This window comes from Strix uralensis, chromosome 4, assembly GCF_047716275.1.
Source record: "Strix uralensis isolate ZFMK-TIS-50842 chromosome 4, bStrUra1, whole genome shotgun sequence".
NCBI lineage: Eukaryota > Metazoa > Chordata > Aves > Strigiformes > Strigidae > Strix > Strix uralensis.
This window is the reverse complement of record NC_133975.1, coordinates 17927012-17940477: the sequence shown is the minus strand read 5'-3', so window position 1 is coordinate 17940477 and position 13466 is coordinate 17927012. Positions and strand designations below refer to the sequence as shown.

The 13466-nt window shown below is 40.8% G+C and overlaps 2 protein-coding genes across 6 annotated transcripts in view; one reads left to right on the top strand and one right to left on the bottom strand.

Annotated features, from left to right (window-relative positions):
• Positions 1 to 9144, top strand: part of FAM184B (family with sequence similarity 184 member B) — a 50584-nt gene extending 41440 nt beyond the window's left edge. For 2 of the 5 annotated variants that reach the window (XM_074865862.1, XM_074865860.1), the window contains 7 exons: positions 494 to 606; positions 1023 to 1207; positions 4079 to 4225; positions 5649 to 5766; positions 5949 to 6053; positions 6757 to 6959; positions 8383 to 9144. In XM_074865862.1, the coding sequence (XP_074721963.1) occupies positions 494 to 606; positions 1023 to 1207; positions 4079 to 4225; positions 5649 to 5766; positions 5949 to 6053; positions 6757 to 6959; positions 8383 to 8473 (962 nt within the window). In that variant the 3' untranslated portion in view covers positions 8474 to 9144. Of the gene's footprint in view, positions 1 to 493; positions 607 to 1022; positions 1208 to 4078; positions 4226 to 5648; positions 5767 to 5948; positions 6054 to 6431; positions 6586 to 6756; positions 6960 to 8382 lie in introns of those variants that run through there. The other 3 variants (XM_074865861.1, XM_074865863.1, XM_074865864.1) reach the window with 3 other exon arrangements.
• A 1523-nt stretch (positions 9145 to 10667) lies between these two features.
• On the bottom strand, positions 10668 to 13076 carry MED28 (mediator complex subunit 28). Its single transcript, XM_074865866.1, has 4 exons — positions 12895 to 13076; positions 12731 to 12797; positions 11447 to 11559; positions 10668 to 10986 (listed from the first exon to the last, which is right to left on the bottom strand). Exons 1-4 carry the CDS (start codon positions 13057 to 13059, stop codon positions 10789 to 10791), a joined length of 543 nt encoding a protein of 180 aa, XP_074721967.1. The 5' UTR covers positions 13060 to 13076; the 3' UTR covers positions 10668 to 10788.
• Between the last annotated feature and the right edge of the window lie 390 nt (positions 13077 to 13466).

Below are 13466 nucleotides of genomic sequence, written 5' to 3'. Positions count from 1 at the left end.
AGAACTAAACAGAACACTGCATTAGGAGGACCTGTAATATGTCTGGGTTTGAACTCAGGTTATTAAAGCTCATCTATATATGATAGATCTGCTTACATAAGTGTTATACTTCTCTAACACGACCAGAGCTCTCCTCAGTGTGCCTCATGGCCCTCTATAAAACACCAGTGGACTGAACAGGGAAGCTCGAGGGTGCTCCAGTAAAGTTCAAGGTTAGAAAAAGCAATTACAGTGATTTAGTCTGCCAAACAACTGCCACAGAATTACCTGATTCCAGTGCTGAATCATTACTATTGTAGCTCCATATCTTCTTACTATTGCTCAACTGAGTTACCCCTCTACTAATAGGGGGCCGTTATACTTAACGGTGAAGGAGTTGAGGAACAAAGCAAAATGTACTGTGTTAATGTTTTCATCTACATTGTCTGTATCTACCTTCTCCATCCAGCTGGCCTCTGACTGTCTTAATGATTGTCTGTCTGATTGTTACTAGGATCTCTAAGGATGGAACTCTCTGATCAACAGACATTGTGCACTAATCTCAAGAAACAAATAGAAGAACTCCAAATGGAGCTGAGGAGTGTGAGGACACTGAAGAAGCAACAGGCAAGAATCCGGTTCCTGCTTGGTTGCCATGACACATTTTGTGAAAGCAATAGTATCAGATTTCTCTCTCCAGAGATAATAGAAATGTACAGAATCTCTTAGAAAAATGGAACGGGTTTCCTTCCCTTATGTCACACTTTAAAATGTTAGCATTGTTTATAATCTTTTTCCTATGGGCAGGCTTTTTTCCATTTAAAGATCAGAATCTACAACACAAGTAAATAAATGAATGTTGCAATAAAATAAATTTATAAAATATGTTAAGGAAGTTTTGATCATAGCTTTTGTCTTGCACATAGAATCCTGCATATAATTAAAAAATCAGTTCACAAAAATTCAATGCACACAATTTCAGTGAGCTCTTCACATTAAATAATTAGAGGCTGTGAAATAACTAAATTTGGCCTTTTTCTTAGGAAGGAAGTAGCCAGAAGCAGATCAGATCTCTTCATGATGAACTGGAAAAATGCCAGAGTGAAATTTCCGAACTCAAGAAAGAGAATTTACTTTTGAAGGACACAATGGAGCTACTCAGTGCTGAGTTGGAGTCACAGAAGCAAGAAGCTGCACAGCTTCAGGATAGGGAGAAACAGCACAGAAGGTTTGCCTTAAATTCACACTTCACGGTGCTTTCTAGAGAGTCAATAACAATGACAGCATCAGAGGTGTTCTAAATGTGATGAGTGTCAGAATCTCTCCTTTCTAAAGTACTAATTTTAGAGGTTAGGAGTTTTGCAAAAGCAGTAGTTCATTTCACATTTCTCTCCAGCCATAATAGAAGCATTTGAACTAACTGTTCACTGTATGTCACAGAGAACTATGTCCAGTGTAGCCCCACGGGAGTGACCTGAGAAAATCTGCGTAATGTCAGCTGAAAGGCACTGGAAGACATAAACAAATCCCAAACTCACCCAAGAGATACTAAAACAATATAGAAATCTCTGAGAATAAATATCAGGTTTTTATATGTACTCTCAGTACCTGAAACCAAGGGGTTGTTAACTCTAAAGGGGACGCTTGAGAAGGCTGTATGTACTCTGTAAGACTTTGCTTTAGCTGTAACAGCCAGCTTTGTACTGAGGGAGTAAGGGCAGTGATAGCAGACACTGACAGTGCCTCTGGGCTGATGGAAGCCTGGAGCTGCAGTGTGCTGTCAGAGCACAGGAAGGGCGAGCTGACTTGTAGTCTTGACTGTCTTTGTAGAAGGTGCACTGCATCCTCTTACAGTGACAGGCTCGGAGCACACGCTGCATTGCAGTAATAGCAGTCTTCCCATCTGTGTACAGAAAAAGTGCAGGACTTACCTTTTACATAGGAGGCAAGACTGGGGATCGCTGTCCAGTGCGTTTGTATGCACGTTGAATCCTTTTAAATTTCTGAACGATCATACTTAACACATTCTCTCTGCAGAGAGATTGAGGGATCTGGTGCATGGGTACCTTTCAATTAATTTCTGCAATGGTATAGAATGTATACCCCTAACTAATTGAGCTGTATATTTAAAAGGATTTCTGAAGAGTATACCCTTAAAGGGATCTTTAAAATTATGTCCTATATAGTCTAGAGAAAAGCACTCGAGGGGATACAGTGTCTCTCAGCAGACTGTCAGGAGTGGCCAGAGTAATTCTGTTGCTGTCTACCAGTCAGTAGATATTTAAAGAATGAGAAAAACTTTTTTTTTTTTCTCTTTGCACTCTTGGAGAGTTACTTGAAAGTGGCTTTCATTTCAAGCTTTTGAAGCGAGATCAACAGAAAGAATTGCAAACCAGAGAGTTTCATCAGTGCCCTCCAGCTACCTTGAAGGAATTTAGATCTCTCTTCCTGAGGAGAATTATTATTCACATGTCAGTGATGAGGTCTAAAAGGCCTCATGCTAACGTTGCTGCACTGGAGGATAATCTTTACAGAGGGTAGATGATGTAGCTCTACTACAGTAAGCATTTGAGAAGGAAGCGTTAATGGAAATTATGTAAGGAAGAATCCTTTAACTACCAGGAGGTAGAACCAAAGAGCTCAAATGGTCCTAGGCACCTGATACAGGCTGCTCTAAAATTAACCCATGAAAGATCTGGGACATTAACTTGCAGCTCTTGTTTTGCTTTTGCAGGACCAATAATTTGGTTAGGGGAATAGCTAAATTGATGAGTGCATATACATAACAGCTTTTTTACTCTTACTTTAACAACAGTGGCCTTGTCTTATGCTATATAGTTGTTTCTGATTTGAAAGCTGATAGTGGCTTGTTATTTGTATGTGCCATTTTTTTATAACCAATTATTTAAAATTACTTGGCAACAGTAGGAATAGTAAGTGAAACCAGTAATCTGCTTGAAGTAATCATTCCCATTTCCATCCTTGTGAATTGTGTGAATTCCACTTCCAGTACAGAAACCTTCTGGAAGAACTAGGATGAGAGCAAAGGTTTTTTATGGGAAGAGAGGACACGTCCCAAAATGGCTATTCTGAAGAGGAGCTTTTATTCTACCCCTGAAGGTCCATTTCAGGGATTCTGCCCCCATTTTTACTCTTATTCTTTCTTACTTTGTGCCAAGTGCCATATCAATCACTCCTACGGCTGTGGTCTAATTTCAAGGGCAGAAACCTTTCGTGGGCCTTTTGGCCTTTCCTGAAGCATTTCAGAAACAAGTGAAAGGGGGTTAGAAATACATTTAAAAGAAAAAAAAGGTAAACTGAGTATCTTTTGTGAAAATTACAATCTCCTGAGTTTGACATCACTATTTTAATCAGGAAACAACAGAACATGGTCTCTGCATTGTGTTAATGAAAAAGTTTCTCCAAAGTTTAACAAAACATTAGCAAACAAAAGGCAACAAGCTAACAATAAGTCTTCAACAGATGTCTATCAGTTTTGGGGTTGGTATCAGAAAGCAATGTTATGGCTAGGCTTGAAAAAATGTTAGGCATTTTTTAGTTTTCAATTGATAGTGTTAATCAAATAGCAGTATCTTTCAAAATATATTGTCTGTTAAAGGCAAATGTTGTAGTTAAAGGTATTGTTATAACGTTTCTTACCTTCACTTTTTTAAAAATTTATTTTTAGGATGGTAGTAGGCAGTTATTAATTGTTTCTGAGCCTCATATTAAAATCCCAGAGATTTCAAAATAATTTTGCTTAATACAAGTGAGTTCCTATGGTACTTTATTGTCGTGTTTGACCATTAAGATTGATGTACAAGCCAACCAGAGACAGAATACCAATAGCATCATTATATAGAATAGACCCTTCATTTCCTGAAGGTTGAAGGTCTCCAAATAATCTTCCTCTTCCTCAGTGTTAGTGTGGTTCTGCTTCAGATTGCAACTGAAGCGTCAAAGTCAAATCAGTAAGCAGAAGCCCAGAGCTGCGTTCAGTTAACTACCTTTGTAGTCAGTAAAAGACCTCAAAACTGCATGCTTTGGTCAATGAGAGAATTGACATGAGAATTCAGACATATTTTAATACCAATGAAAGGCTACTGATAGAAGACCTCAATATCAAGCATAAAAAAGAACTGGACATAGTGAAACAAGATCATCGGAAGGAAATCGAAAACATGTTATCTGATCTCAGCAGCACTCAGGCACATCTTCAAGGAAAGATTTTCTCCTTACAAACTGAGTAAGTCATTTAAATAAACTCTGGCTCATACTGGCAATGAGTTCTGTTTGAAATTATTATTATCAGTATGTGTAACTTTTTTATTACTCATAGGTAGAATATTATAAGCACTGAAATAGAAGTGTATATGTATTTCCTTTGCAAACACAAAAAGACCCAGATATCTTGTAATAAACTCTGAGTATCTTTAATGTAAAGCTCTATACATACAGTTTTACAATGCTAAAACCTGCACTTATCATCTTGCAATTTTACGAAGTGTAAAATCATCTTTGTCACAGATGATACCAGAGACCTTGATCCATGATCTTGTACTTAATTTTGTTCAGCAGAGCAACATCTTTGGGGTTAAGCTCTTGCACATTCTCACTCTTTTGCAAATTTCCCAGGACAGCCCCCACTAACTCATGTAAATAAATGCACTTGGCCCCCTGTGCATTCTCTGGTGCTTCAGACTGTACAGGAGAGGTCCCTCAGAAATAATCCTGATTATACATATCTGTTATCCTTTTCTTTTATCCCAGCTCCATGGCATAGGTCCAGAAGAGAGACCTACTTGCATGTAAGCAGGTCTCAAACCATTCAGATGTTAAGATTTATCTTTTTATCTAAACTCCGAGATACACTAAATTAAGAATGTAAGATTGGGGGGAGTCCTCTCAAATATGTTTACCCTCACCAAAAAAACCCCACAAAATGGTGGTTTGTATTCTGTAATACATCTTTCAGTATGGCAGGTGAACTTCATAGCACTGTTTCTCAAGTAGCAAAATTCATTAACTTGACTGATGAAATAATGACTTGTTTTCTCATGGGTCAATCACATATATATTTCCACACCATCTCTAAGAAGGTATAAGTTCTCATTTGAATCTTTTCCCCTGACTAAGGCATTTAAAGAGCTCAACTCACACTACAGGTTTTGACTTGGAGGGTTCACTAAAGCAATGTGTATATCCAAGTCTCTTTTCATGAAAGTTATAGGAATTGAGTATTTCTGAGGCCTCTATCAAATATGGTTGGAATTAGCCTGTGGATTCTAAAGTTATTGAGTCAGAAAAGAGAACAAATAGATTAATACAGACATGCATAGATACTGTGACACAATTTTTTTTTTCTTTAGGAAACTAGACCAGCAATGTGATGTGCAAGCTTGTTAGTAGTTTATACCGGTGGCTGGATTTTACACTGGACAGGTGTTGCGGGTTAACCCTGGTGGCAATTTATTTTGGAACTCCACAACGTTCTATATGTATATGTAATCCACGTACAGGTGCCTGTTTTTAAAAAATGCTGTTTTATCCAAAAGGCCTGACTATGTCCCTGTATTTTAGGCTTGGAATTTAGGGCAGAGTACAGTTCAGGTATCTTGTGAACCTGATCTGAGGAAGTTTTTTTCTGGTCTGCATTTTCTTTGGTACAGACTTAAAGAATTAGAAGAAAAGTCAAGAAAGCGGGAGTCCAGATCAGAAGATACACACCTTATAAGCTGTCTGCAAGACAAATTAAGTGAGAGAGAGGAGATTATGAAGCAGCTGGCGGTAAGATTTCATTTTATATGTATATATGTATTTTGGAATCTGTTAGAAGGCTCTCTTGAGTGTTTCAATTGCTTCAGACTGATTCTTTCCATTCTGTTCTGGAATACTTTGACAAATCTATGTTTCCATACCAACTTCCTACAAATAGATGTTTCCATATACATAACTTTCTTTTCTCTCAGGAAGGAAGAAAATTTCAGCATTCACTTTTAGCCAACACTGAATCTTACAGGAATCGATCATTTTCTTTCAACCCTAATACAGGATGCTTGACTCCTTCCATGAAGGTAAGATGAGCAATGCAATTAAAATCACAAAACATGATGTGTTATTGCTATCTGAATCATACAGATGATCAGGACTATAAATGTCTTACTCATTTTTTATGGTAATGTTAGTCAGTGGAATTCTTTCCAGTAAGCCAACCTACAGTCAGGTGCTGAGTATAACATAAATTGAGTAGAAGTATGTATGTACGTAGATACGGGTGTTTAAGCAAATATAAAACACTAGAACTCCAAAGACTTCAGTCTTCTGGGAGAAGCACAGCCATTGCTTGCAGATTTGGGAACTGTTTGCAGATTTGAGCATTGCGATACTGGATGCATCAGGGAAAATTATGAATTGTATTTGGGCTGCTCAGGATTTGCCCTTTGTCATTCCAGCCCCTGTATGGTACTGTCTATAGTCATGGAAAGAAGGGAGGTCAAGTTGGTGGAAAGCACCTAACTGAGCTCTGCAAACTATTGGCTTTGATGTATCTAAAACCTCAAGGTCAAATACACAATTTGTTTTAATTGGACTACCTAATCCATGGATCCTCACAGCATACCCTGAGAATTTATTTTAAATGCCTATAGAACAAGATGGGAATCTTCAGTTTTGGGTGCTCCTCACAAGATATCTGGGAATGAGGTATTGTTGAGGTTTGATAGTATAAAGTGTAAAAAAAAACCTGTGTGTAATGAAGTTTTCTGTTACAATAAAAAGCAGAAGACGACGGTTGAGGTGCCCAGTCGTGTTGTCAGTGTTCCGAATTTAGCTTCCTACGCAAAGAGCTTTTTGAGCTGTGACTTGAGATCAAAAAGAAGTGCTCCTCAAATAACAAAATCTACAAGCTTAGACCGGAGTCCTGGCTGCCTCAGGGTGGGCTCTCCATCAGCACAACCGTCAGACAGCAGTGCTGCCACAAGGTATTTGTCCATTTTGCAGTGACTTGTAAGATGATAAATGAAATGGTATTGAGAATCTTGTAGGCAATTCAAACACATTAGACATTTAGAAATAAACAGTGACGTACGGTTCCTGTCGTGCAGTGAACTCCATGTGTTCAATTCTCTACCGGCATACCCAGAACTTTACGGCAGAAGTAGGCTATAATCACTGCCCAGCAGAGCTTATGCTTGCAACCCCTCCTGGTACAAAAAAGAGGAGTTGCAAATATTTAACTAAGAATGCAGTTAATAGTAAACATGGCTGTTTAAAACTTCGGGCACATATTAGTGGTTCTGTTAAGGATGTGTTTTCCTTCTTTTGTTTCCTCGCTTTGCACTTGGTAGATATAGATGGCATATTTTTATTTCAGAAGATACTTGAATGAATCATTTGGCAAAGGGTTGAGAGACTTAAAAATGAATTAGCAGATACTTAACTAAAAGCTTCTTAGTTTTTTTTCTCTGAAAATCTTAAATTTTTCTTCAAATTTTTGAGTTATTAAACAATGCTTAGTGTTGTATAAACATGACTGAATGATCTCTTCAAGAAATATGTTAAAAATGTATGTAGTTAACGTTTTACAGTTATGATAAATATTTTAAAAAAACCCCTACCACTGTACTTCAGGACAAAAGCCAGCCTTCTCAGCTCCTAGTGATTAGTTACCCTGTAAATTGTGTGCTACAGAGTTCTTTCCTTGAAGGCAGATGGTGCTGACTGCTGCCAAAGACAATAACCCAGGACACGGGCTTGGATCCAGTTTGGCAATTCCTACATCTTAAAGATAAAAGCATTCTGTGTCATGCCGGGTAACTGCTAAGGCAAATCAGATTTGTATTTTAAAGAGAAACGTACAGGGAGACTGCAGGTAGCTTGGCAGCTACTTACTACTCTTTTAAATCAATGATAAGTGAAGTCATATTTGCTACTATAAGCAAACTGAAATTAATATAAACGTTAAAAAAGCATCCTGGCTGCTGAAAAATCAGACACTATGTAATAGGATTGATTATAAAATCCAGTTAATATTCAGATAAATCTTTCAGTTCCAAATAAAACTTTTACCAAACATTTTTAACGCATAAATCATATTTCATATTTTAAAGAGTGAATTGCAGCTGCCATTTTCTCATTTTCAAGACTTCATATTCTTGAAGCATCAAGAATTATGTTCAAACATTTCTCCACAGCCGTTTAGCTCTCCTTCACACCTTCGTTACTACCAGTGCTGTTAGCCCAGTTACCCGGCTAGCACAGATCCCACTAGAAATTGTAGCTGGCACCTCTTGGCCTCATCCAGTTCGTGTGAGCACAGATGAGTTCATAGGATCATGAGGAAAAAAGTATTAAATACTGATAAGACTGTGAGTGAGTGATGCTAATGCTTATTTGTTTGCACAGGACACATGGCAATGAACCACGACAAACCAAAGATGACCAAACCCAAGACCCTCAGCATCAAGAATGGTTTACTAAGTATTTTTCATTTTAAAGCAAAGTATTTCCATACTTCTCAGATTTACTACAAACCTGTTCCTGTCTTCTTTTAGGGAATGATAATCCAATATATGAAGGGGTGGGGGGAGGGAAGTAATTCCCAAATAAATAATTAGGAACTACTGCATTCTCTTACATCTAATAACTATGGAGTTATAGGCATGGATTTCAGAAAAATGCATTTTTTTAACAACCTCTGTAAAAAATCAGGTAAAAGCAAAATTCTGGATACTGTTATCTGAAGAGACTTTTTAATCAAAAGGCTTTACCACTCCACAATTACATTAAATATGCAATTTGGTCTCTGATAACATCCTGTCAATGGCTTCAGCTGAAAAATGGTATTTCTGTAGATGATTTCTGTAGGTTTACACATTTGCTTCATCAGCTGTTTAAAATATTTTCTGTATATAATAGCGTATTTTTTTAAGTTTTTAACAGGTTTTTGTTAAACTTATTTTAAGCTGTACACCATGCAGTATACCTCCAAGAGTAGCATGTTTATAGCAGGCTGGTTTAGAAATACTTTCTGGTTTGCTTAATAAACTGTTTTGTATAGTCAGCACTGAAATACAATATTCCTGTTGCACTTCAGTACATGTATCAGCCAGGTAAATTAGGATAATATGTAAGTATGAACATTAAAACTTGCTTGTAAATCATCCATTTCTATGTTTTGCAAAGTAGTGCTATGTTATGCTGAAGTGCAAGTCAGAGTGATACAGTTCCAGATCTTTGGGAACTGCGTTCTTGTGCATTTTATCTCAACATTGTTCTTATGCCCACCTACATGCAAAGTGGGCGAATGACTCCATTTATCAGATCATGCTAGCTAACTCATTACTGGGAGGAAAGACAGCCAGGAAGAAATTTAACACTTCGGTAATTCATCAACAAATGTGAAAGGTGGAGAATTGTGCCACCAGCAGCCGTGTTTAAGACAGGCTAGTTCATCTTTCAACTGCTGTACAAGTTGAATCCCCATTTAATTTCAACCAGTAGGGCCCAGCTATGTTAACAACTTTTACACATGCGAAGAGGTGTACCTCCAGCCTGACCCCTTCTTGTATCACACAGCCAGCAAGAACTGTACCAGCAGATGCTAGCACTTACTACAAAACAGCCCCTGCACCTCACCGGTGGTGAAAAGGTGGCAGAAGAAGCAGAATACTTCTACAGGCCAGTGCTTTCATCCCAGCTGTCTTAGTATTTTTTCCAAGATGAACTGCTTGGTTTGGAAAGAGACTTTACCATCAGATTTGGCAAGAAGACACTTTTTACACATGTAATCAAGGGGATAAAACAGTGTACAGTAAGTAACACTGAGGAGTGTCTTGGTATCTGTGAGAGGATCAGAACTGCATAGGGCTTTTTCATTAGTTTTCACCCACTCTGCCTCCAAAACTTTTAAAGCACACCAGAAAGTTCAGTACACAACTGCTAATTCTAAATTCCAGGGTTACAATATTCTAATTAATAATTTCTAGGGACTGGGTCCCTAGAAAGTTGCTTTCCTGCCTGTATCGATGAATTAAGCTTGTTGCCTAGTAATAGAGAGACAGGGCTCCTTTGCTATTTCTACCTCCAAAATATTTTTTTGGCTACATTTACATTACTGAATAGTGCACCCCAACAGAAGCTGATGACCCAACATCCACAATGAGTGCTTTTTATTTTGGGGGTAGGTACTTTGGACCATCTCTACACAGACCTGACAGACAGAACACCACTAACATGGGACCTGCACTACATATGCCCCGACAGGCATATTGCATTTTGCAATTTCATTTCATCCTATAAGAATCAAATTTGTATGTGCAGAGACCCCTTCATGAGGTGAGCAAAAGTCCAGTGGAGATGGGACAATTCCCTTCAAAAAAGTACACTCTTGATCTGACCTAGATGATACAGACAATTCTAAGAGTGCTTCTACAGTGGTACTTAGGATAATGACTGGATCACAAAACATTTAAATCTTCCAGCAAAACCAAATAGTAATCTTTGCAAGTATTTTCATCTTACCAGCAAAGATATAGTAAGGGGAGAGCTAGGGCCACCCTTTCTAGAAGGAACAGGATGCATTCTGGAAAACACTTCTACCAGAAAGCATCCTGAGTAGCAGCTCTGCGTATTTTCCACTGAAATATAAAATCAATCCATATTTGGAAAAAAAAAAAAAAAAAAATTACTTTGTTTAGTTGTCTTAACTGTTTATATTTGTAATACAAATTACATTATACAAAAAGCATACAAAGTAAAAAGAACACTGCTTTGCATTGTTGAAAATACTCAGATATGTAAAATCAAAGATCACGTTTGCTTCATTGGAGCAGGAATATTAGCAGATGCTTGTTCTAGGTAAGCTAATGGGCCTTGAGGCATTTCTGCAGGCTTTTTGTGCTGTACACTGATATCTTCCAGGACCTGTTGCCAGTGTCGCAGTTTACCCAAATGCTTCTGAATTAATGCTTCTTTTCTCTGCAATTCATTTCTTAATTCTGAAACATCCTATGGATGAAAAAATGTGTATTAGTAAATAGTCTGTATTCATGAGAATAACCACCTCACATAAAAGAGCATGTAATTTTTAGCTTGAGTTTTCAAGCTGACCTTACAGAAATCCTAATAATGGAAGAGTGTCTAACGAAAGAGAGGGAAAGCACTGTGAATGCACTGGTTCTGCTCCCATGCGTCACAGAGTTCAGAGATCATTACTTCCAGCAAAATTTGACTAACTAGTTTGTTTCTTCCAAGGAAACGATCATCTGTGTTCCAATACTCTGCAGAGCAGCAGGCATCCAGCTTCTCCAGGTTCATGGTGAGAGCTACGTTAACAGTCGAGCTCTACCAACTTAAAGATACAGCATCATGTTGAGAAACCCAAAATGAGTGTGAGTAAGATGATTAACTGTACTGGTACACAGCTTATCTGATCTAGCACAACACAGGTAAATTAATTTAAACATACCTCTTTAATTACTTGCTCTGGTTTCTGGACTGATAGCTGCAGTCTTTTTTGTAGAAAAAAGCATTCAGTTTGTCTTGCAACATCCAGAAATTTCTGGATGCACTGATCAACACCTAAACATAAAATAACAGAATAGAAAGAACATATTCCAAGAGGTTATCGGGCTGATGCTGGTCATTGTCTGCATTCTATTAAAAACACACTTCACAGTACTTTCCAGAAAGAAAATCTTCAGATTTACTAAAATGACATATAAAATGTTGCTTTGCAAACTTTAAGAACTTCTTTTAAAGGTGCAAGACAACTCTTCTTCCCGAGTTTTATTACATTTTTGACCACAACAAAGAGTGATAAAATAATTTGTGGGACTTGGTTGAATAAAGAAAACATTTCACTGTATGCCCAAGCAAGAAACTCAATGTAAAGTTCTAAAATACAGGTGTATCTAGGAGAATATTCTGCCTTCACAGATTATGCACTACTGTTTTGATAATAAAAGCTGTCCCATTCCAGCATATGAGTGTGACCCCATAGCCAGAAAGGAGTTTTCAAAACGGTGCTTTAGAGTCAAGCTTTGAAATTTTTCAGGGAGTACACTTCTAAACAGTATGGTCAGGGCCATTTTTTACCTTCCTGTTTATACCAGTTCCGTATTAATTACACTTCCCACAGAGGTGCGTGTCACACAAATCTTAAAGCACTGCTACTAGGAAATACTTCCCGCCTTTTACTGTTGCTTCATACAGCTTCATAATGCGTCACATTACCTTCCCAGGTTTTGAACCGTGCGTTTCATGGCACGTTACGGTGATCCCACACGGCCCGGCAGCCAGCTGGCACTCGCACACTTCCCCAACCCCCGGTCGGTCCCGGGGGGTTTCTCTCCCTGTGAGCCTCCCGTTGCTGTGGACAGCGTTCCACCCGGGAAGGGGCGAGCAACCCCCAGTTATGCCCCTCACCGACCCCGAAATGGTTTTTAACCCTCTTTTAGTTATGCCAAAGCACATACACCCTCAGCGAAGCCCAAATGCACCAGCAAAACTTCGCAAGAAGTTTTAGGGCCAGTTAGCCACACGCTGGCAGCCCCAGCCGTGCCCCGCTGCATTTCAGGCCTGCAGAAGAAAACCGGGGCGCAGCCGGGGCTTTCGTGACGCCGAGCTGCAGCACCTCGGCGGCGTCCGAAAGCCGCCCAGGACTCGGCTCGGCTCAGCCCGGCCCGGTGGGCGTGAGGCGGGGGGCGCTGGGCACCGCGGCGACGCCCCCCGCCACCCCCCGGGGCCTCACCGGTGCGGATCTCCTCCTGGTCCGTGCCGTTCACGTAGTCCTGGCTCACCAGCGAGGCGAAGCAGGCCTGCGAGAGAGGGAAGCGCGGAGGTCGGAGGGCCGCGGGGGGCCGGCGCGCTGAGGGCTGCGCGCACCCGCGGCCTGCCCCACCCCGGCCCACACACCTCGAAGGACGCTTCCAGCTCGTCCACGAGCGTGTTGTTGGGGTTGCGCGGCCCCGGCGGCGGCGGGATGAGGCCGGCCGGGCCGGGCCCGCCGGGAGGCCCCGGTGGCGGCGGCGGCGGCCCCGGCGGCTGGCTGGCGAACATGCCGCCCAGCGCGCCCGCCATGGCGCGCCGCGGCCGGCTCGGGGGCGGCTGCGCATGCGCAAAGGGGCGGGAGCCGGAGGCGAGCCCGGCGCAGCCTCAGCGTGCCGCGGCCGCCCGTCCTCCTCGGGCGGGCCGGGACCTCCGCCCGCCCCCGCCGCCTCACGCAGGAGCAGCCGGAGCTGCCCGGCATCGCCCCTCGCCTTCAGCGGCGACGAGGAGAAGCAGAGAAAGCGACGCCGTCCTGCCCAGCGAGGCCCTCCTCCGCCGGCCTGCGCCCTCCTGCGCCTCCCGCCTGGGGGAGCAGCAGGTCATCGCTACTCGTTACACACCAGCCCTTAACAAAACAAACCCACCACCCTAAAACAAACCAGGAAACCCCAACTTCTCAATGAAACACCACGCCGCTTTTTAAGTACTAAAGCTGTTTG